Raw genomic sequence first — 25,831 nt, 5'->3', positions numbered from 1 at the left:
TAATTTAACTATTTCCTTTCCTGTCCATATTCCTTTTATTTCTTTCTCTTGCCTAATTTTCCTAGCTAATGTTTCTAGAACTATATTGAATAAGTGTAGTGGCAGTGAAACTCTTGTCTTGTTCCTGATTTTAGAGTGAAAATTTTCAGTTTTTATCTGTTTGCTATGGTGTTGTCTGTGAGGAGTCGGGGATATAACTCTATGCAGCACCTGCCTGGCAAGCACAAGGTCCTGAGTTCAATTCCTAGTACCAAAAAAAATTAAAAAAATAAAAAGAAATCCAAAAGTGAATTTTAGCCAGGCAAGGTGGTGCATGCCTATAAAGCCAGCACTCAGGAGGCTGATGCAGGAGGCTCCTTGCAGGTTTGAGACTAGCCTGGGCTACAAAGTGAGCTCAAGTTCAGCCTGAACTGCACAGTGAGTCCCTGTCTCAAAAAGACAAAAAAGAAAAAGGAAAATACTATGATGTTGTCTGCTTGAGGTTCGACAGTAGGTTGTTTGTTTGAGCTCACTCTGTTTTTCTGGTATGGGTATTTACTGCTATAAATTTCCCTTGCAGGACAGCTGTCATTGTGTCCCATAAGTTCCAGTATGTTTTACTGGCATTACTGGTTAATTGTAGAAACTGCCTGATTTCTTCTTTAATTTCATCTGTGACCCATTGTTTGTGCAAGGGGATATTATTAAATTCCACGGGTTTGTGAAGTTCTTGTGGTTTCTTTTACCATTGGTTTCCAGTTTCATTGCACTATCATCTGATAAAATGCATGGTAATATCAATTCCTTTGCATTTACTTAAGCATGTTCTAAGAGCTAGTATGTGGTCTGCTTTGGAGAATGTCTCATGCACAGCTGAGAAGAATGTGTATTCTGATGCTGTGCAGTAGAGCACTCTATACACATCTACTAAGCCCATTTTATCACAGGTTTGGTTCAGTTCTAATATTTCAATGTTGATTTTTTGTCTAGTTGATATTCATTTGTGAAAGTGGGGTATTGAAGTGCACCCTTACAATTGTATTGGTGGTTAATTGATTTTTCATGTCCACTGATATTTATTTTATATAGTTGGGTATAATGGTATTATATATATATGATTATTATTTCTTCTTCTTGGACTGTTCCCTTTACAAGGATGTAGTGACTTTCTTTGTCTCTCTCAGTTAGTCTTGGCTTGAAATTCACTTTGTCTGCAAATAGAATAGCTACCCCTGCTTTCTTCAAGGTTCCTGTCACATGGAGTATTGTTTTCCATCCTTTGACTTTCAGTATGTGAGTTTCCTTTTTAATTAAATGTATTTCTTGTACACAGCATATTATTAGATCTTGCTTCTTGATCCATTCTTCCAGTCTTTTTCTTTTGATTGCTGAGTTGAGACCAACAACATTGATTCCCTTTTATTCCCCTTATTTAATCCTGCCTTGTGTGATGCATACATTTTGTTGGGGGTTCATGGAGGTGTAGGCCTTATCTCTTTCTAGAATATCCTTCGGAACATTTTAGAATGCTAGTTTATTGGTCATGAATTTCCTCAAGGGTTCTTTGTCATAGAAGTATCTTATTTCTCCATCAATTTTTTGTCTTTTTTTTTTTTTCCGGTACCAGGAATCGAACTCACGACCTCACACTGGCCAAGCAGGCGCTGTACCACTGAGCTAAATCCCCAGCCCTCTCCATCAATTTTTGAACATAGTTTTGTGGGGTACATTAATCTAAGTTGAAAGTTTATTTCTTTTAAGACTTGAAATACTTCACTCCAAGCTCTTCTTGACTTGAGGGTTTGTGTTGAGAAGTCTGCTGTGATTCTGATGCCCTTTCCTTTCCTTTATAGGTAATTTACTTTATCTCTGTTTTGTTTTCTCTAACAGCTTTTAATATTTTGTTCTTGTGTTCAATTTCCGTAATCTTGGCAATTATATGCCTAGGTGTAGTTTTTTTATCATGGGTAATTGGAGTTCTATACTCTTCATTTATCTGTATGTCAAATTCTTTTTCTTTGCTTGGGTAGCTTTTTGCCATGACTCCTGTTAACAGGGTTTTGTTTTTCTTTTAAGAGAAAAAAACAAAAACAAAGACAAAAACAAAAAGTACCGAACCTATAAAAATGATACAGAATTTCAAAACAAGATGATAGGAAGCCAACAATAGTTAGTGTATTACTTATTGTTATCTTCAAAGTAGTTGCTCAGATTACCAGATATAGGTATGCAAGATTGATCAAACAATTAAATGTTAACTGTTGTGAACAGGCTTTTTATGTCATTTGTGCTGTCTCCCAGGTTTTCATTGACTCAGATCAATCTTGTGTTATTTTTCTTTGCATCGTCTAGCAACTGCTGGATTAATTTCTCATGATCCCTTGCTATTTTTAAGAAATCTTTCTTTTCATGATCATTAATCACAATCCTGTCTTCTATATCTGAGATTCTCTCCTCACTTTGGCTCATTCTGCTATGTATACTTTCAGTGAAGTTTTTAATTTCCTGATATCTGTTTGAATCTGCCATTTCTTTCCTGTGTGGGGCATTGATGGTTTCCATCATTTTCCCAAGCATCTCTATTTTTTAGTCTATATCTGCTCTCACTAAGCATGTCTTTCATTACAGTCACATTTCTATAGTTACCTGAGAAATTGCTTCTGAGTTGATTTTTTTTCTAGAGCCTCATTCAACTGCTTTGTTACTTCCACTGTTACAACTTCAGCAAGTTCAGGTGGTTTTTTTGGAGCTATTCCACCACATTGCCGCCCAGGTTTGCCTTTGGTGAGCTGAAAGTCTTAGGTTTCATCCTGTTTAAGTGTCTTACCATTTTCTTTTTTTTTTTTAGTTTAATTCGTGGGTTGATGATTGTAAATTACTTATGGTGAAAAGCTTTATTGCTAGTGTTTAGAACCCTTAGGAAATGACTATTTTTCAAAGATATCTTCCAGGTGTAGCTGGTTTGGGGGTTTTGAGTCTGTTGCAAGATCCTACCTCTTCAATTTATTGGAAATGAGAAGTTGCTACCCCTTTGGCCTAGCCCCTGATTTTTGGCACTGGCCTATAGTATTACTTATGCACCTTCGGCAATCTCAGTTTTCATATACCAGGAAGAACAACTGATTAGAACTATTATATCACCTTGGTTAAAGCAGTACATTCAACAACAATAGCATTAAATACCACCTAGAAAATAACAAACTACAGTGACTGTTAATTTGCCACCTTTAATCACATGAATCAGATTTACAGTTATATAACAAAATCTAAAATGAACCAGAAAATTGTATACCATAAATATGCCCTGGATATGGCAATTTTACTCTCATGAGAGAAAATTTTAAAAGGGCTTGGTGGGGATAGAGAGAGGGAAGAAGACACTAGAAGCAAGGCTGGAGGACAAAGGAGGATTACACAAAATTTGGGAAACTGTAAAGATAGGTCTGAAAGAGAGAAGGAAGCCATTAAAACAAGAACAGAACAAAATGGAACAATAATAACAAAACAAGAAACCATGTTCACATTCATATAAAAACAAGAGAAAGCAAAATAGAACAAAAACAAGAAAAGAAAGAAAAAAACAGGAAAAAAATGTCCCCTTCAAGGTGTTTCAAGGTGTGTCATTGGTAGATAAACATGGACAAAGTCCCGTATGTGAGTTGGTTAATCCAGCAAGCCAACTGTAGCAGTACAGTGGGTTAGCAGACAACACCAGCAAACCCGCACCTTCCTTTTCACTGAAGTTCAGGCTGGTTTCTGGCTGTGAGGCTGGAACCCAATTTGTTCAGCTTCTAGCACTCTGTACACCTTCTGTTAGCTTGAACTCAACTTCCTATCAACTTGAACTCCGCTTCCTGACCTCCTGCCAACTTGAACTCAGTGGCCTCACCCTGACTCAGTTGGCCCTCCTTCCAGACGGATACCTGCTGTCCCACTGGTGTGTATCCCCATGGAGGCCTCTGAGGTTGCCAGAAGTCACTGTGTGTCTGCAGGTCCGAGCTGGCCCTCACCTGCAGTAAGTCTGGGCTCAGGGAGAACGCTCTGTCTGCCACCTCCTTCTTTTTAAAGTCTCTGTCTTTACTCTCCCAGTGGGCTTCAATTTTTGCTTCAGATCCTTCCTGAGTTGCAGGGATCCATTTCTGTCTTTCTCTTCCTCACACTGCTATAATTCAGTGTCTGGACACCAAATCTCATAGAGGCTTTCTCTGCTGCTCACTACTTTATCTTCTTCCCAGAAGTCCTCCGTTACTTTCACTCTTGTTGCTTTAACTTCCACAACAGCAATAAGTAAACAATGACTGTCATCTCATACCTGAAACATTTCCTGGAGACTGTTACACTAATTTCAAACTGAGTGACACTGTGAGCAATAACCCTTACTTTGACTATAAACTTCCACTTGTGCAATCAAAGCTAAACTCTTAAAAGGGTACTAAGTAGAACAACAGTAATAATTCTTAGGACAAAGCATTGCTGTGCTTATAGCCCAGGAGCGGTCTGTCACAGAGGGTAGTGATTATACGTCAATAATGTTTCCCTTTCAAACTCAGGAAGAAATCTTAGTAGGGAAAGTCTTCTTTTTTGATACTTTCTGCCATGCTGACAAGCTTTTCTCCCTCATTCACTTCTTGTAATAATCTATAATAGTGAGACAAACTCCAATAGATGATTATTAGAAGAAAAAATTGCATAGAAGCTCATACAAATCAGAAGTAATAAATACCCCAATAGGATGCCAACAGGTAAAAATGGCAACCATAAAATTCTCAAGCGTAGAGATGTATGCAAACTCACTATAATTAAGCATATTTTGTTTTGTTCTGTTTTGTTTTGTTTTTTTCTGGTACCAAGGATCGAACTCACGACCTTGCACTTGCCTGGCAGGTGTTGTGCCGCTGAGCTAAATCCCCAGCCCAATTAAGCATATTTTTTAAAGGATCTGTCATTTGTTCCTTATAAAACTGGCAAATAGTCTTCATTCTTGGCAGGTATTTGGTGAAATTGCACTGCTCAATTTTTGAAATAAAAATTTGGAAATGTATATCACAGGAATGCAAAAGATTTATAACTTTTGATTAGTAATACTACTTCTCGACATCTGGCATGAGGAAAATGTTCTATGCACGAAGATGCTCACATAGTTTTATTTATAATAATGAAAACTGAAGATAACCTGTGATTTCACTTACATGTGGAATCTAGGAAAGTTGAACATACAAAGTAGAAAGTAGAATGATGGATTTCTAGGAGATATGGGTGCAGAAAGATGGAGAGTTAATCAATGAAATTTCAGATAGGACCAAAAGCTTTCAGATCTATTGCACAGAAAGTAACTATAGTCAATAGTAAAGTTTGATATATTTCAAAATAACTAAGAGTAAATTTCAGATATTTCACCAATAAAAACAATACAAATCAACTAGGTGATACACAAGTTAATTAATCATTCGACATGGTACACCTATCAAATCATTGGATTGTACCCTCATGATTGTATACAAGTATGACTTATTAATCAAAACTAATAACTTCTAAAATACATTGACAAAGAAGTTACCAGTAAGCATCCTTGAAGAAATGTCAATTTTTAAAAACTACTTAAAGAATTAAATAAATTATGCCACATAGAAGTCATAGAATACTAAGTATCATATTTACAGAAAAGGATCTGATTCATTATATATAATCTGAACTTTTAAAAGAGGTTCGAGAAAACATTTTGGGAAACATTTTTAAAGCCATAAAAATGTAAATATATCTATTTAATCATAAATAGGGATATGGATATATAGTAGGATCAATGGTGGGGAAGCATGTATCCACATCTATGTTCAGTGAAAGGCAGCAAGTAGAAAGTGGGTATGGAAAAGGGGTAAGAGTGCTAAACAGTATTCATGGGAGAAAGTCAACAAACTTTCTAAAATTGGGAGTGGTAAGTTTTACCTAATCTTTCAGGTTCCTACACCAAGGAGCCAAGTGATATGTGATGTAACAACCACTGTTGATTTGTTTTATTTTGTCTTTAGACCCTCTATCACTTTGAATGTTCTTGCTCTGATACTGGTATGCTGCTACTGTTCTTTTTTTGTTTGTTTGTTTATTTCTCATTTACTACTCTTTTTAAAATAAATAAATACATAAATAATAAAATTGGGAGTGGTGGCACACATCTGTAATTCCAGCCCTTGTGGGGCTGAGGCAGAAGGATCACTGAAAGTTCAAGGCCAGCTGGCACTACAAAGTGCGTTGAAGGTCAGCCTGAACTGCATAGTGAAACCCTGTCTCAAAAAATTAATTCATTAATTAAATTAAAAACTTCCTAAAATGAGGAAATTTCAAGAAACAGAAAAATAAGTATATTGCTTTAAAAAACAGAAATGTACACTGGGCATAACGGCACACACCTGTAATCCCAGCACTCAGGAGACTGAAGCAGGAGGATTGTTACGAGTTCGAGGTCAGCTTGGGCTACAAAGTGAGCTCAACGCCAGCCTGAACTGCATAGCGAGATCCTGTCTCAAAAAGACAAAAAAAAATTTTAAAAAAATAAAAATAAAAATAAAAGAAGTGGATTCCACAAGAAAAGTTAGATAAAAAATAAGTTAAAAGAAACAGTAAAAAAAAAGTATTTTGCTTTTAAAAACAGAAATGTACTCCCCTAAAAAAGAAACACTTAATTGCTATAGAATGTTAGGTGTGCAGAGGGGACTGCAATAGACACTGTAAAATATATACACACAGACTACTTTCATAAATAGATTAAAAAGCAAAGGCAGAAAATAAATAGTCCAGAGCGTTAACTGTATTAACAAAGATTTTCTTCTGGGGTTAATTTCTCTTTACCCATTCTTTCCATTATTCCTTTCTTGGGGCTGGGGATTTAGCTCAGCGGCACAGCGCCAGCCTGGCAGGGGAAGGTTGTGAGTTCCATTCCCGGTACCGGGGAAAGAAAAAAAAAACCCACAAAAACAAAACATTCTTACTTTCTTTATGAAAGTCATGTCTTAAAAGTGAAAGGATGCAAAAGGCAAGAAAGCCCATCTTTCATCTATGTGCTTTATATTTCATTGTTTTTTGTTTCTTCTCACTTAACCCTCACAACAGCACCCTGAAGCAGATAATGTGGAGATACTGTACTCCTGTATCTTATATGTGAAGAAAGTAAGTGGTAAGGAAGCACCCAAGGTCATATAACTACTGGTAACTTTTATTTCTTAATACTACAAGAAATACTGACAATTTAAAAAGAAAATATTGATGAGTAAAATGAAAATAAAGAACAATATTAGAGGTACATGGAGACTGAGAATCTGCACTAAAAGACAGTGCAGGAGGGGCTGGGGATGTAACTCAGCAGCGTAAGTGGCTGCCTGGCAAGCGCAAGGTTGTGAGTTTAATCCCCGGTACCTCAAAAAAAATAAAAACTAAAAGGCAGTGCAGGAAATATATACAAAGTTAGTAAACAGAGAACATCAAGGCTCCTTATTCTAAACCTGTAACAGTATCCTGTCTGTGCATTATTCATAATAGATATAATTTATGTACATAATTAACTGTCAGTGTATAAAGAGTTCCCATGAGGGGTACAGAGCACATCACTTAAACAGGAAAGTTGAATTCCTCTGTTGATCTCTTCAAATAAGGAAAAAGGAAAGCTGGTCCACTTTTGGCAAACTGTGCAGTGGAGACAGTCAGCCTAGCATGTGAGTGATTTGTATGAATTGAAAATGGACTTTAAAAAATAATAATCTCATAAAATTTTTTTTTTCTTGACCAATTTTACACGCTTGAATTTGGTAATTAGAATGACTGGTCTGAAAACAATATGCAGTATAAGAACCATTGTTGAACTCCTACCATTTTTTATGGTGAAGCTCTGCGTCATTTACAATGCTTTTTTTTTTTTAAATTATTTTTATTTATTTATTTATTTATTTTTACTTGTTACTGTCTTTGCTTATTTGATCAATCTTACATTCTTATGTCTAATGGACTGAGCAACCTCGTTGAAGATAACGGCATGTAACACAGCAACCATTGTGAATGTCTATCATTTTGCCTTGAGGTCATGTATCATTCTTGATGTTTTTGTGTTGTTTTGATTTTGTCTTTATTGTTGTTTTGTCAGTTTTTTTAATTTTTAAAATAAAAAAATAATAAGCTCAGAATCTTAAGTTTTTCAACTTAAGACTGGTTTTTTTATTATCTGATTTTCATTATTACAAATTAGCCAATACAAATACAGATTTTCATTATTACAAATTAGCCAATACATTATTACAAATTAGCCAATATGAAATTTAATTAAATTATACACAAAATATTTTAGGAGACTTGTTCACCTTCTTGTCCAGAGAAATCTATTCTTTTAAAGCCAAGATGAAATGCTATGTCGTAGGAGTGATTTTCTCTAAACTTGGAGACAAATGAACTACCACTTCTCTACACCTTAGTATTGCTGCAATAATGGTTACCACAATGTAACATAAGTAATTATTTATAGGTCTGTCTATCCTGCTGGATAATGAAGTTTTAAGTGCAAAGAGCTATAGGTTATTAGGTACTAAATAAAACATCTGGCTACAAAATAAGGTCTCATAAACATGGAAAGCTCTCTAGAGAGGATAATTCACAAGTCTAAATGAAAAGAAACATGCTGAAAAGGTAGAGTCCATTAAAATTTATGGTAGATCTTCCATTTCATTCTTTTCACACCATACAATACCCAGGGTGTAATGCATAACTGAAATGCTATTTCTCCCATTAGGTTTCTACTGATTTTCCAAATTACAAATAACCTATTACTTGCTCTGCATTTCAAAGCATTTTTTACCTCTATCAAAGCCTCTACCTACTCTCATCCATTTAAAAAAACTTTTTTAAAGAGATCATTTCCCCCTCTTGTTTACCTTTAAATACATAAATGGCTACCACTGGCCTAGCACATAGTATGTAGTCAGAAAATGTGTGGTAATTAAAACTTTATTAGAATTGAAAATACTCAAAAGATTACAGTCAGTTTATACCATTTCTACGCCTTAATTTGGACTTGGATGAGGGGGTACAGTGATCTGTATGAGCGGTGCAGTGTCTTGGATGAGGGGTACAGTGATCTTAGGAGCCTTTTGTCTTTCGAATGAGTCCTTCTATTGTATCCCACTCTTCCTTGGTGACCTGACACAAGAAGAAAATGTCAATTTAATGAAGTTCTTACATGGTTTTAAAGCTCAGCATCCTAACTGCTAATATTATATTAGATACAGAAAAAGGCATTACCTTTCTTAAACTGTTGAATTCACCTGAAATAAATGCTTCCTCTCCACCATCAAATCTAATGACCTGAAACAAAATATTAAAAATGCTGAAACTAACTTCATTTAAAAGTTTCTGAATTATCCATTTTACATTCTAGCTGGATCAAATGCTTGAGACTTCCAATCAATGCCCAGGTGTTAAATGATGACACTGTGATTAAACATAAATTGTTTCATTCTATTTAGGATCTTCTTTCCAACACCTCTACAATTTCAAAATTCTACTCAATTTTAAAGGTCATCTTAAAGCCATGTCTACCAGGGTAACTTACATTTAATAAAATTAATCTATCAAGAAATAAACTTCATAGGCTGAAAAATATATGTATAAAATATTTCTATGTTACTTTTATAGCCAAATACATATTCTAAGTTATATTTACATTTACCCTTGTCAGGATTGGTTCCAAAGTAGGTCTCCTCCCCAATCCCTCCACAAAGCCAAGAGACAAAACAATACTTACTGCACCACTAATCCAGGAAGCATAATCACTACAAAGGAAAATAGCGAGATTTGCAAGCTCTTCCGCAGTCCCCAGCCGGCCACAAGGAATTCTGTCAATCATATCTTTCTCAAATGTTCCAGTTGGGTCCAGGCGGCTGAAGGCACCCTTAGAAATTAAGAAAACAATTAGGGTGTGTGTATCTGTGTGTGTGTGTGTGTGTGTGTTTAAATGCAACCCTCTTCCTACTTCAGAAACAAATCTACATAAAATGGGATGTTACTATATGCTACCCTGACTATACTTTAGCCCTGTAAGTAATATAATTTTACAAAATCCTTTCACACTCACGTTGGGCTCAAACAGGTCATTTTTACTTAAATTTGACCTTCAAAAAAGATCCATGGAAAATGTAATGTTTTACCTTCATTTCTTCTTTGGAAAATTAGGACATCTACCTTAGCCAGCTCACAATGTTGTTGTAAGCACCAAATGGGAAAATGTGTACAAAAATATACTGAAATATACACAAGCTTAGTGTGGTAGAGATAGTGGTAGCATTGTTATTTCACAGGGAAGTGAACACAGGAAAGTGACCCAAATAGGAAATATTTAAGAGGAAGTCCCTTTCCTTCTCTTTGGGCCAGAACGCCCATCTTTCATTTGTGAATATTTCAGTGTTTTTTTCTTGTGTTTCTTCTCACTTAATCTCCATAACATACCTGGAAGCAGAGAGTACATAGATACTCTCCTCCTGTACTTTATAGATTAATAAATTAAGTAATGAAGCATACAAAATAGTAAGAAAGCAATACTAAATTCAAGTAGAACTTATAGAGATAAAAATCAAAACTAAATGAGACAAAATTTCTGCTTATGTTAATGATATGCAGGAGAAGACCAAAAAGAGGTACAGATGTGAGCTGATTAAGAAAAATGACTGAATCCTTCTGTACTAGAGCCTTGAAGTCTAGGTAATCTTTTTCTCGGATAATACAGGTATGGGACACAGCAAACACTCGAGGCTTCTGGAGAGACTTCCAATTGTCCTGACCAGGTATAAGGCGACCAGGACAAAGGGTAGCTTTGGTCCCAATCCTGCTTCTATCTTGTTTGCTCAGGGTTTCTATACTTATTCTCCTTTAATCTCATTAAAACTACATGCCTATTATTTGTGTACAACTCTTATTTCGACTGCTAGACTACACATTCCTTGATAGCAAACATTTTGTTGCAAATGTTTTTGCATCTTTCTCAGTACTATTGAACACTGTAGGCACTCAATACATATACAAAGGGTGAGTGACTATTCCTAGATACTGAGGTTTGAGAAAGATGCTTCTGTGACTTCTTTCCTGATTATGCTTAGGAGTGGGCCACCCTGAGTTGTGAGTTTTAATATATACTTTTGAAGTATTCTTCCACTAATGTGTTAGACTTTTTATTATTCAAATGTTGGAAAAATAAGATATTCAATCAGTAAACTCAGGTGTTTTTTATTTTCATTTCCCACCCATTAAACTGCTGAATAAAACTAATATGGTGATTTCCATGTTAATACTTAATACCGCAGGGCTACCTACCATGAAAATGTTTTGTAATGCTATTCTCCAATGCACTGATACATTTTGACTATATTTTCAAACCTACATCTCAGCTGGAACTATAAATTCTAAGTTTACTTGCAAATAAAAAGAAGACCGAGACCGGCGTTATTTGGGGTTCACGGTAGAGAACAGAGAACCTGTGGACACTGTGTGCAACATCTGTAATGTCAGTGATAATTATAAGTTGCAGTGGATATGTGCAAGGATTATTATGATAGGGGAAATGCATGCCTTTCGAAGGATGTTTAATCAGACAGATGTAGGAGTTAGATGACATGCATAATTGAACATGAAAAGGCATAGACATGAGTCAAAGAAAATGCTACCGATAGCAAGGCCACACCTCATGACAGATTTCTAGAGCACCTCTTAAACTGAAAATATAGTTGCACTTCCATGATTTGAGAAAAAAGGATTTCAGTCAAAGTATTAAGGATCTTAAAATCTGAAAATTAAGAAATATAGGACAATAACACATTTACAGTAACAGAAGCAAAATTGCCAAAATTGAGGACATAAAAGATCCTAAAAGATTAAGCCACTGAAACAGGTCTTACCACAAAGTTACACAGCTGCTACAACCTTATGGGAAAAATCTCTTCCCTACAAGCAGAGCTTTAAACCCGTCCATCACACACAATTAGAACGCATCAGTCACCATTTCACTCTTTCATCACTCATAACATTATAATAAGCCAACTAAAACTTACTTTGGTTTTTATAGGCCCCGGTTGAATGACATTGAATCTCATTCCATATTTACCCCATTCTGCTGCAAGAGACCTAAACATTAAAATAGACAAAAAAGTTCTAAAATGGTATGCTCTATGTTAAAAACACAAATAACCAAGATTCACTCCATGCCTAAGGCATGCCAGAGTTTAGAGTTAAAAGTTATACACTATTATAGTTCCTTAAAGTACAGATACAGTAACTGAAATACAGCAAGGCTAATTCGTCTTTCTCTGTATCTCTTAGAGCTAAACTGTCAACCTCAAGTGTCCAGCTCCAGAGTTTGAGTCTTTACCACACTGCGCTATGCCCTACCACTCAGGTTTTAGTGTCCTTGGCCACAATGCTACCTGTCTATCATTTACACTTTACAATAAGAAATCCAATATCAATATAGATTTTTTAACTAGGTCTTCATTACTCACAGAAAAATAAGAGAACTTCATGTCTTTCCTTCACGTTTTATGGAGTTCAATTTCACATTTGCAAAGTTCATTATAATTTTACTTTTACCCTGTGCATTGAATTACAATGTCTGCAGCATCACAAGTACTTTAATTGAATAAAAGATGGATTATAAAGACTTAAAATATTAACCACATCCATGTTTAACTAGGCTTTCACGTAGTTACTGAACTGAGCTTCAAAGGAAATAGGAATCTAACAAAAACCTTATTAAATATCTGGGAGCAAAATATAACACTAGTAGCAAACATGTAACCTTGAGATAATCTGTTTTTAAAATATACTTATCGCATAAGTCTAACTTCTTTTTAATCTAGATTTATTTTATGAATTTATGCTGATATACATATATATCTAGCTTCAAAAAATGATTCAAGGTAGCTTTTAAAAAGAGCACAAACATGCAAATGAGAAAAATGAGACAGGAAGAGAAGTAAAGGAGGTCAGAGGAAAAAGTACAAGGAAATATAAAAGGGCTGGGAATGAAGTTCCTATTGAAGTCCATTATGATGACGGCTGGGGATTTAGCTCAGTGGCACAGCGCCTGCTTGGCAAGCGCAAGGTCATGAGTTCAATTCCTGGTACTGGAAGGAAAAACAAAACAACAACAAAAAAAATTACGATGTTTTATATAACTGCAAATGGCAGACCACAAATTTTCATGACCCTGTGCAAAAATGGTGCACCTATCTTTCATATGAGAATTCCAAAGTATAAATGAAGAGCAAAATAAAGAATAGATAAAAGGAAACTGGGAGATAGATCCACTACACCTGGGCAGGGGACCAAGAAACGGAGGGAGGAGGTAAGGGACAGAGGAGAAGGGGACATAAAAAGAGAATTAAGATGTGCCAGGTACATGGGCCAGATACCCACAATGAAAGTAGTCATTATGTGTCATAAACATGTATTAATAAATAAATTAAAATTAAAAAGAAAAATAATCAATTACATAGTTTACAGTGCCCAGAAGAAGAAAGCAAGCTAAAACTGCTCAGGCAAAATACAAATGTTTCTACTACAAAAAGAATCAGAAAAATACTTCTTCCTAGAAGACTGACACAGGAAAATTGTATAACTGTACATTATAATAATGCCTTTAAGGCACTGTTTCCTCCTAATAGATAAAATGGGAGTGAGATATCCATTCACACAGTCTGACAGCAGCACTCCAAAGGCCAATTCAGTTCTGTGGAAGAGGGGCCATGTGAGCCAGTACAGACTGTGAATCTAACTGAATTCACGGGTGAGTTTTGTAAAAATGGGTAGGCTTCCTCTCTTCTAGGCACTTCATACATAAAAACTGCTTCTGTCAGCTGAGCTGATGGTGAAGCTTTTTTTCATGATTCCACTTACCGCAAGGATGTACTTACAAGGAACCTACTCCAAACTGCTGGAGAAGTAGTAACTCTGTGTTTTAACAGAATTACTCAGCCAAGCAGAGTTTATTTCATCCTGTGAAAAACTGAACAACCTATTGTGGAAATCTGCCCAGAAGAAAAACTATCCTACTTCTGCTCAGAGATGTGCCAGGTAATTTATTTTTTCTCCTGCTAGCACTATCTACCAGTTGTCATTAGGCTAGTTTGTACACTGAAAAACTGCTGTAATATAAGGAATCCATCTCATATAGTTCACTCCACGTGTTCATATGCTAACCACAATATACAAATATGTGTCAGGCATTATTATCGTTATCAAACTCAGGGTAAGCACAAGTTTACTATGTGCTGACACTGAGCCAACATTCTGTAAGTACTGCTTAGCCTCTAGCAGGGAAATCAATATCTTCTTTCGAGGAAGCAGTCTCTCCTTTCCTAAGAGAGGTTAGTTTGGGAGTATAAGGAAAATGCTACTAACTTAGCAATTGCATAAAGTGTACCATGGCTAGTTGAAGAAAGAGCCTCCTAAGCAGCCTGGAAGTGAGGGAGAAGGTTTCCATAAAAAGGTGGTAGTTGGGCTGACACTTGAAGAAAGATTAGGTATTTGCTATAGGAAGCAGGGGTAAGAAGAGGATTGGTGTTCACAGAGAGAAGGATGGAAAAAGACAGCCCATGTACAGGGTTCAGTATGAGTAAAAGACAAAGCACAAACAACATCCAGAATTTGGGACTCCATAGGGCGTATATAGTATGGCTATGTCCTATTATGTATGAAAAGAGAGTCAGTAAGAGCAGGGGCTGTAAAGAAAGACACAGGCATGTTAAGTGCAATATGCTATGCAGGGACATTAAGAGAATCAGAGTCCTTCAAGGATATGATACTGAAGCTTCTAATAAGATGCAAAGGCAGCAGCAAAATAAATATTGATATTGTACAAACGCCGCCCAAAAAGGCATGTGCTAATCTGTTATTTCTAATAATTTCTGATATTTAAAAATAGTAATGTTCTGACTAACACTCAACTTTGAATAAAGTTGTTAGGTTTAAATATGTCCTCACAGGCCTTCTGTTAGACACTTAACCCACAATGCAAGAGTTTGGACAGCAGAACCTAACAATAGGTGATTAAGTCATGAGGACTCTGCCCTCTGAATCCATTAATGTTACCTCAAAATGTTACAACAAGAGTGGACTTATTACAAACTGAATTCAGCCCCTTTTTGCTCTTTTCCACACTTTCTCTGACTGTACACCATGGGATGATTTAATAAAAAGGCCCTTGTCAGATGCAGGCACCATGATATTGAACACTCTAGCCTCTGGAATATTGAATAAATAAATTTCTGTTGTTTCTAAAATACCTAGTTCATTGAGAATAGTCAATGATTATTCAATTGGTCACTCATGTATAGCTCTATTTATTTTCTTTAGAAACCACTTTGAAGATACCAAAGTATAGTACAACAACCATTGATAATAACCCACCACTTTTGTCTGTAACTCACTATGATCTGTCTATTTGTTTTCCTGAGAAACTATCTTGTAGATGACAAAATGTAAAACAACAACCATTGATAATTTCCTACCATTTTGTCTGTAATTCGGTAAGCCCCCCTATTACTATGTTATCCTTCTTTTACTCTTTAAAATAAAAATAATAATAATAATAATAAAAGACAAAATACCTAGTTTCAGGCTTTCTGTTATAGCAGCACAAAATGGACTAAGACAGAAAACAGTACTTTCTATCTCAAACAAGTATGTACTACTGATCTAAACATTAAAAGTACTTTGGTACTCCTGGAAGACAAGAGCAAAACTGCAGATCAACAAACACTGAGCACAAGCTATGTACCGGATTCTGCTGGGTAATAAGAACTCACACCCCAGTGGGGAAGCCAGATAGCTGTAGTGGCAAATCTAAAAGTCTATCACACCCTTCTCTCTGTGCCCTGCCACCCTGATATTCTACCTGCATCTTGCAATCCATTTTTTAGTGTGTTTTTCATTTCATGAGATTGGATTAAGCAGAATTTTAAGGAAAAGATGATAAGGAATGGTTAATTTTACGTAGATAATGAGAGAAAACATGCAGAACATGAACAGTTGATGCGTCTTGAAATTAAGCAACATAATGCTTGTATCTGGTAGTCTGAACAACTGATTTGAGGACAACAGTATGCAATAGAACAACCACTGGTGAATTCCTACCATCTTGTCTGGTGAGGCTCTGTATTGTCTCTAATGTTGTATTTAATAATTATTTTTTTATTCTCTTTAATAGTTCAAACAATCTTCCATTCTTACATCTGGTAATCTGAGCAACGTAGCTGAAGATAACAATGTATGTAACAACCACTGTTAATTCCTATCATTTTTTTTGAAACTCTGTATCATTTTTAAGGTTCTTGCTTTGTTTTGTTTATGTCTGTGATGTTGGTATGTTGGTATTCTTCTTTAAAAAAAAGGAATTAAGCAACATATCACAGCAAAAATTTAAAACAAGCTAACCCAGATACAAACATATGGGACACTTAAGGGAACAAGAAATAGTTAAAGCAGGTAGAGCACGGGAATATGGATGGGACAATATAAAATCAGGTGAGAACAAGAACTGCTCTATTTCTAGCCAGGTGTGGTGTCACATGCCTGTAATTCTAGCACTTGGGAGGCACAGGTTCACTGTGAGTTCACCGTATAGCCTGGGCTACTTAGTGAACTCAAGGCCAGCCTGAATTACACAGCAGACCCTGCCTCAAAAAAAAATCACTATTCTATTTCCATATCTACCATATTCCTGGTACCTACCACAATGGCAGGCACACTCTAGGTATGTAATAGTTATTGCATAAATTAATTAATAAACAAAAGCTTGAACAAGTCTATTTAGAATGTCACGCGGTTTGGGCTTTATTCCAAACAATAACAGAAAATGAGTTAATGCTTTTAGCCGAAGAATAACATAAGCAGACATGTATTTTTAGAAAGATAATTCTGGTGGAAATATAAATTTAAAATATGAAAGGGAAAGAGACTGATAGCAAAGAAATATACTGCAGGATTATTACAATAGCCCAATATACAACAATGACAGTGCCCCATTACAACAAACACAATGACAAGGCCAATGGGGAAAAAATTCAAAAAGCAACCATTCTCTGCTGAGCAAAGGACTAGACTAGGCAAATGCTCAAGGTCTGTGTTAGTCCTATTAATCTGAGGCAGTAGGTACAATGAAGGGATGAAAATGTGTTTACAAGGTTAGGGATGGCACTACTAAGGACATACAGAAGGACAAAAAGTCCTGTGATGTCTGAAGACACTAGCCACATGTGACTCTTTAAAAATTCTAAATTCAGTTTCTCAGTCACAGTGGCTGCATTTCAAGGGTTCAGTCCCTATGTGCGGCTATTAGATGTTGCAGATTTATAGGACTTTTACATCACTGTATAAATTCTATTGGAAAGTGCTGCTTTAGGCAAATAGTACTCATCTAGGAAACACAATGTTTTTCTTGGTGAATCCAAATTAGTCTTTTTTTGCTTTTTTTTTTTTTACTTTTCTCTAGACAGAAACCAGAAAGCAGGAATTTGTTTACATGAGCTCTCAAAGTACTTTATTTATCTTCAGCAACAGGAAGAAGAACATAGAAGGCTCACTTGTTCATGGCTTCCACACCGGCTTTGGAAGAAGCACTTGGTACAACAAAACCAGATCCTGTCTCAGCATAGATTGTTGTAATGGCAAGAAATGCTGCCCCTGAAATTTTGAAGGACTTGGGTTACTAATAATACAGCTATATCAATGTACATCAGGAAAACATGATTTACAAAAATAAGGTCTGATTCAAGAGGACATAACAAAAGCTGAAGCATTGAAAAAGCTTTACCAACCCTATATTAACGAGTCATCTAAGAATATTGTTTTGCCTTGCTACTAATCTTGCTGTCACTAGGTAGCCCAGTCTGCACTTACATGGAATTTTCTATATCCATTGAGTCAATATTGAGGCACAAGTCTTGCAGACATGTCCCTGTAACACCATGCATAACCAGCTGGATAGGATTCCTATTAACTAAGTACCAATTTAATAGTAATACATCAGAACTAAATATAATTCTGAAAGACTAGCCATGACAGACTCGCCCTCCTGCTGTATCTGTTTCTCAAGACAAATGATACGACTATTTTCAGATACTGTACAGCAGGCAGAAAAGGACAGGGATCTTTTGGAGAAAGAAAATGAATGACATGAGCCCTTACACCACTTTTTTTTTCTTTCTGTCTAAACATACAACATAGACGGTAGCATAACAGGAATCCAAGCAGAGAGCTGCACCGAGTTAAGCACACAGAGATTAGAATTTGTGGAGGCCGAAGAAACTGAGCTTTCTGAGTAAGAGTCAGCCCAAGGAGAAAAGTACGCTAGGACAAGCTCCATGGATCTTCGCAGGGTCTCCCTGAGTCTGGACAACTGCCAAGTCATCTATGCTAGGATGAAAAGCAGTTTCTACAGAGCTACAAGATAAACAACCCAAAGGCTTCACATACACAAGAATTCTAAGTAACTTCACTGAAATACAGGGCTTTCTACAGAAAGCTCAGAAAAGGCATGCCTTAGCAGAAGAGATAAATCAGCACAATATTAGGCTCTGTGTTCACCCAAATAAATCTTTTTTTTTTTTTTTTTTGGTTTTTCTCCGGTACCGGGAACTGAACTCATGACCTTGCGCTTGCCAGGCAGGCGCTTTTGCCGCTGAGCTAAATCCCCAGCCCCAACCCAAATAAATCTTAAAAATGAGACTTAAAATGATTTAAGTAATGAATAAATCAAAACTCAACACATCTCAAAGGAAAATTTAAAACTCATGAACATACAATAACAACATTCACTTTCTGCATGTAATCAAAAATTACAATACATAAAGAGACTTAGAAATAGAACCAGGAGAAAAATAACTATAAAGCATCTCAGAAATGCCAGAAAGATAAAATTATCAGATGAAGGCCCTTAGAATGTTATTACTGTGAAGAGAGTTCAAAGAAAAGATAAATGCAAGAAAATATAAAATTACACACAGAATTTCTAAAGCAGAAATGTGTGTTACCTGAAATTTTAAAAAGTAAATGAGTAAGCTCAAGTGCAGAAGAAAAGATCTATAAACTTGAAGACAGCAATACAAACTATCTAAAGTGAAGGAGAGAGGGGAAAGAGGCTGGGAGAACAGTGCTGGAGGGGACAGCTCAGTGGCACAGCACCTGCCTGGCAAGTGCAAGGTCTTGAGTTCGATTTTTTTCCTTTGGTCTTTTCGAGACAGGATCTTGCTATGCAGTTCAGGCTGACCTTGAGTTCACTTTGTAGCCCAGGCTGGTCTCGAACTTGCAACCATCCTCCTGCCTCAGCCTCCTGAGTACTGGGATTCCAGGCATATGCCACCACACCTGACTGAGTTCAATTTCTAGTACCAAAAAAATCTTAGAAGTTGGGAGGACTTATGGAATAATAGCATATATATAAAACTATATATATATAGCTATAGATATAGCTACATATATAGTTATATATGTATATATTGTTATATGTAGTTATACATATCATATATATAACTATGCAGTTAAATATAGTTACATATATATAGCATATATATATATAGAGAGAGAGAGAGAGACAGAGAGAGAAACAGAGAGAGAGAGAGAGTCCTATAAGAAAAAAGTACTTGAGAAACAAAGACTGAAAAAAAACCTTCAAATCTGGTAAAAGCAATATATGATTTTAGAGAGCTAAACAAATCCCAAGTAGGATAATGGTGGTTGGGGGCACTATGGCATATTTTAATCAATCTCTTCAAACTAGTGTTAAAGAAATAATCTTAATAGCAACAAGGAGTAGTAGGAGGAAACAACATAAATAAAGGAACACAGATAAAAATTTTCACTGATTTGGCACCAGAAACAGTGTAAGCTAGAAGACAATGGAATGATAGCTTTAAAATGCTGAAATTAAAAACACTATTAACTGTAAATTACATATCCAGCAAAAATATCCTTCAAAAATGAGGATGACAGGGAGGGGAAGAGGAAGTAAAAATAATTAAGATGTGATATGTATATGTGCCAATTCCTCAAGACGAATGTAAATACTGTGTATCTCAAACATATATTAATAAAACAAAAGAGTTTAGAAAAAATGAGGTTGCTACTTACTGGTATTCAGATGCTGACAGAAATCACTGCCACTAGACTTGCCCTACAAAAAAATTTAAAGATAGAACTTTAGGCTAAATAAAAAGGATACTAGATAGAAACTCTGAATATGTGAAGGAATGATCAGTATCAGAAATATTAAATATGTAAGTAAATGGAAAAAAACATTGTTTTGTTTACATTTCTGTTTTAAAAATCTCTGCATAAGTATACTAAAAAAATGACACTGTGTCTGTAGAAATCAAGGGTGATTTCTAATTAAGATTTTCAAATTAAATGACTGAATCAGAGATTAGAAGTGTGATCTTTAGCTCTTGAGAAATCAGTGATTTTCTATTTCTTATTCAAACATAAAACCAGACAAGAAAATAAACTTAGTATTTGCTGAAGAATCAAAATACATTTATATATGTTTTCCAAAGTATAGTTTAAGAAATTTAAAGATTACAAGAAATACATTTTGAAGAAAATCCAGATAAGTTTTCTTCTCTCTACATATTTAGTTTCTCTTTCCCTCAACATTTTTCAGAATAGAAACAAAACTCAGTACTCCCTGGAGGACACGGGGGTGGGAGAGGGGGCAGGAGTGCCATTTTGAGAATATGAGGAATAAGAATGGTTACCTTCGTCATTCTGGTATCACCTTTTATGTTTCAAACTCAGCCTTTCAGATCTCTGAAAACTACTTTGTTTCCAAAATCTTATTCTGAAAGAGGAGGGATGTACAAAATCTCTCAAAATGGATCAGAGACCAAAATCTTATTCTGTGGGCCCCATTATAGCAGGAAGTGCTAGCTGTATCATTCTGACAGCAAAAGTATAAAAACTATTCCAAAAGTGACAATTACTTATACAAAGCCAGTGCTCCAATAGAAAGTCCACTACCTTCCAAGTAAAATTAAACTAGTATGTTTTTCCAAACATAAGACAGGAGTTAGGCCGTTATAACGTGAGAGGCTGGAAATGAAAGTTACTATACTCTTCTCTTTCCTCCCTGTTCTATTACTCAGCCTAGAAAATATGAACAGCCTACTGCTCAGGACAGAACACTGCACTTTTTATTCTCCCCATATGGAAACAGGTGGTAAAAATTTAAAATGTTACTATTCTAATAACAATGAATGCTGCACAGTGCAATAATTAGCAGCTGGACTTCAAAAAACAATCATGCTAAAAATTCAAACTAAAGAACGACCAGATTCCGAGGTTTAGTCACAGATGTAGTTTTCTTTTGGTGGAAACTCAATTATTTCAATTAAAATAATTGCCCACGGGAGAGTCTGGTAAATGGCAAGCTTCTAACAGTCCAGTATAAACAACAAAAATGAATGCACGCTATTTAGTGAGGTCAAGAAAATAGAGAAAGGGAGCAATGAATGAAATAAATATTAGACTACAAAAACCAATACAGAGACCAATGGAACAAACTAGAGAGCCCACAAATAAATCCAAATATTTACAGTCCACTGATTTGTGCCAAGAGCATACAATGGAGAAAGGATAGTCTCTCCAACAAATTCTGCTGGGAAAACTGGATATCAACATATAGAAGAAGGGGGCTGGGGATTTAGCTCAGCGGCAAAAGCGCCTGCCTGGCAAGCGCAAGGTCGTGAGTTCGGTTCCCGGTACCGGAGAAAAACAAAAAAAAAAAAAAAAAAAAAAAACATATAGAAGAAGGAAATTAGAGCTATGTCTCAGCATGTACTAAATCACTCAAAGAGGATCAGAGACCTAGATGGAAGATCAAAAACTATAGAACAACAAGAAGAAAACATTTTTTAAAAACTTTAAGAAATGTATATGAGCAAAGATTTTTTAGATAAGAATCCAAACACATAAGCAACAAAAGCAAAAACATATAATCCAGTTTAAAAATGGGAAAATGATCTGAATAGACATTTCTAAAAGCAGGATATAAAAATAGCCAACAAGTACATGGAAAAAAAAATGCTTACTATTCTTAATTATGAGGGAAACACAAATCAGAACCACAGTGTGATATCATCTCACCAATCAGAATGGCTATTTTGAAAAAGATGAAAATTTACAAATGCTGGCAAGGATGTAGAGAAAGGGAAACTCTTAAAACACTCCTAGCAGGAATGTAAATTAGTACAGCCACTATGGAGCAGTATGCAGTTCCCTCAAAAAACTAAAAATAGAACTACACACTATCCAACAATTCTAAACTTGTTATACATCCAAAGACATTAAATTAGTATATCAAAGAGCTGCTCTCTCACATTCACTGCAGCACTATTCACAATGTAAGAAAGAAACCAATATAAAAAAGCAATCAGTGTTTCCACCCACAGATAAAAGGATATATATGTTATTCAGCCATAAAATGAGTGGAAAAGCCTATCATTTATAGCAACATGGATGCACCTGGAGGACACTGGACTAAATTAAATAAGCCAAGAACAGAAGAGAAATACCATGGGTTTCTCTCATATATACAAGCTAAACAACTTGATCTTACAGAAGAAAGAAGTAAAATGGTGCTCATTAGAAGCTAGGAAGACTAAGGAAGAGCAGAGGGTAGTGAGAGGCAGAATAACAGGCACCAAAATATAATTAGGAAAACAATATATAATCTGCCTCCAAAGGACAAGGCAGCTGGGAAGGAGGAAACAACATCTGCATATAAACTTCTCTCAAAACCTGGCTGACTCCTGAACTAAGCAAAGACAGAGTGGTTCTAAGAAACTCAGTGAGAAGTAACAACTGAAAGCTGGAAAAGGGAACCTTCGAAATCTTCAGCAAAATAAATCTAGCAATATGCAAACAAATAATGCATCATAAACCCACATAATTTAAGATAGAACTGAAATGTTAAGATAATTTTAAAAAGTAATAAATGCTATTCACATTAACAAGCTAAAAATATCGCCATCTTGATAAATAGAGGACTTAAGAAATATACTATCTATTATTTGCTTTTTAAGAGATCAGCAAACTAGGTAGAGAAGGAAAAATTCTCAAACTGGTGAAGGACATTTACTTTTGTAACCTACAAGTAAATCATAACTGATCGTGAATGAACTTTCGTCCTCATGTCAGGAAGAAATGTTATTTGATTTGTTCTTGATATTAGGATAAAACAGAGATGAGTTTTCACCACTGCTATTCAACATTGTGCTGGAGGTCCTACCTTAATAGAAAAAAAAAAAAAAGTAAAAGGCATACAAACTGGGAAAGTGGATAGAAAAATACTCCTTTTTTTTTTTCCATCAATACCATCAATGTAAAAAAAAAAAAAAAAAGAATCTGACATAAAGGCTGTAAGAGCTATTAAATAAATTTAGCAAGCACCTAAGAAAAAGGTCAGTACACAAAACTAGCCCATTGTATTTCTCAATACTGTAAGGAATCAGAAAATAAGATTCAGAAAATACCGTTTGCATCAGCATCAAAAAATATATAATACCAAAGTCAAGAAAACACATTCAAGAGCTATATCTTGAACACAGCAAAGCACCACTGATAGAAATTAAAGAGGCCCTAAAGAGGAGAGAGATGATGGATTACAAGATGTGATATTAACAAAATGTTAACTTTTGTCAGTACAAATTGAACACAATCCTAGTCAAAATCTCTAGGCTTTTCTGTAAAATTTGTCCATTTCATTCTAAAATTCCCACTGCAATACAAAAGGCATGAAAGAATCAAAACAATGTTTATAAAGAAGAAAGTTGGAGGACATGATCTACCTCATTTCAAGGTAATGTCAAAGCTAATCAATATGGAATAAATAAAATACAAAATATATATTTCTATTATAAAAATACTTAAATAATAATGAGAGACACATAGATCACTGGAACAAAAGGGCAAGTTCAAAAAGTGACATACATATATGAAATACAGATGGATGATGAATATAGTTAGACAATTTTGACAAAACTTCTGAAGAAATTCAACAAGAAAAGGAGAGCTATATGCAAACAAAAAATAAATCTCAGTTGTTACCTCATACCTTCTACAAGCATTATCTCAATTGGACCATGGACCTAATGGAAACTATGAAACTTCAAAGTGCATTATTACTTATAACTCTGTTAAGCAAAGATTCCTTAGAATCTCAAAACAGCCTGAGCCATGGAAGAAAAGTTGGATAAAAACACATTTAAAAACTTTTCCTCTGCAGAAGACACTGCTGAGGACATGAAAGATAAGCCACTGATGGAAAAAATATTTGCAAAACATATATCTGAAAAACAACTTCTATCTAACATACATAAAAATAATTCTTTCACTTCAATACCAAGAGGATAAAAATCCAATTTTTAAATGGATAGAAGATTTATAAAAATACTTCATTAAAGAATAAATACCAATGACAAAGAAGCGCATGAAAAGATGTTAAACATAATTAATTATTTGGAAGATGTAATTTATCACCACAAATGAGAATCCCACAACACAATCCTAGAATGGCTAAAATAAGACTAACAACAGCAAATGTTGGCAAGGGTGTGGAGAGACCAGCTTCTAAATTACTATTAAGAATGCAATATGCAACAGCCAATTTAAAGTTTGAAAATTAATCCCAATTTAAAATTTTCTTCTGCTCATCAAAAGACACTATTAAACAAAAGAAAAGGCAAACTATAGGCAAACCATAGGTCTATAAGGATATATAAACTATACCCTTAATTCATACAATACCTACAAAATAATTGATCCAGATTATATGAAGAATTTCTACAAATCAGTAATAAAAGGCAACCCAATAAAAATAGTCTAATGACCTAATTAGAGACTGAAAAGTGAATGGAAAGTAGCAAGAAAAAACTTTTTTTTCTTTTTGGTACTGGGAATCAAACTCAAGACCTTGCGCCTGCCACGTTATACTCACTGAGCTATATCCCCAGCCCAAAAAAGAACTTTCAAGCATGAGGAAATATTCAGTTCTGATTGTGTAAGTTTATGAAAACAGCAGTCTGTGTACACAAAAAATCTGCACTTTTCACCATGTAAATTTGACTGTGATTTTAGCAAACTAAAAATAATACGTTGATATGTGTAATATATATTACACACTGATTCATACTTTTCTTTAATCTGTATTTAAACCTGTAATACTTGAGTATTATACTGTTTCCATACAAGTACACAAAATTATTTTTAATTATAAAGCATTTTGCTATTAACTGAATGAATGAATATTTATTTCTCCCCAAGATTCACATGTTGAAACTAATTTCCAACATGATGGTATTTGGAGATGAGAATTTTAAAAGGAAATGAGATATGAGAATAGAACCCCCATTCCACCAATGCCCTCAAAAAAACAGTAAAGGACATGAGGTTGAGGAAAGGATATGTGCAGACATAAACAGGAAGAAAGCCTTCCCCAAGAACTTGATCATGCTAATACCCTGATGTTAGGCTTCCGGCCTCCACAACCATGATCTCTAAGCGACCCAGTCTACTATGATTTGCCATAGCAGCCAGAACTCAGATGATTATCAATCATGGTACAATAAAATAATCCTTATTATATGTCCTAAAGTCACCTCTTATGGCATTCAAAAGAAAAACTCAGTATTTTACCCATATCTTTTGCGATTAGACCCTTAAATCCCCATATGAGTCTCTTGTCTTCCTGACTCTAAGTTCTCTCAAGTCAACGAATGTGAGGGTCTCTTTTCCATACTATTTACTAACTTTTTCATGTTTATACATTATATTCTATTAA

General features: G+C 35.2%; 1 protein-coding gene across 1 annotated transcript in view; it reads right to left on the bottom strand.

Moving 5' to 3' along the window:
* Positions 1 to 8,149: 8,149 nt before the first annotated feature.
* Decr1 (2,4-dienoyl CoA reductase 1, mitochondrial) overlaps positions 8,150 to 25,831 on the bottom strand; it is a 38,524-nt gene continuing 20,842 nt past the window's right edge. Inside the window, exons 6-10 of the mRNA XM_005381763.2 lie at positions 17,583 to 17,682; positions 12,054 to 12,126; positions 9,758 to 9,904; positions 9,256 to 9,318; positions 8,150 to 9,153 (exon numbers count right to left, since the gene is read on the bottom strand). Of these exons, the coding sequence (XP_005381820.1) occupies positions 9,094 to 9,153; positions 9,256 to 9,318; positions 9,758 to 9,904; positions 12,054 to 12,126; positions 17,583 to 17,682 (443 nt within the window). The 3' untranslated portion in view covers positions 8,150 to 9,093. The remainder of the gene's footprint in view (positions 9,154 to 9,255; positions 9,319 to 9,757; positions 9,905 to 12,053; positions 12,127 to 17,582; positions 17,683 to 25,831) is intronic.

The sequence above is a fragment of the Chinchilla lanigera genome, unplaced genomic scaffold (genome assembly GCF_000276665.1).
Source record: "Chinchilla lanigera isolate Chin_1 unplaced genomic scaffold, ChiLan1.0 scaffold00016, whole genome shotgun sequence".
Lineage (NCBI taxonomy): Eukaryota > Metazoa > Chordata > Mammalia > Rodentia > Chinchillidae > Chinchilla > Chinchilla lanigera.
This window is presented reverse-complemented; position numbering and strand designations above follow the sequence as displayed.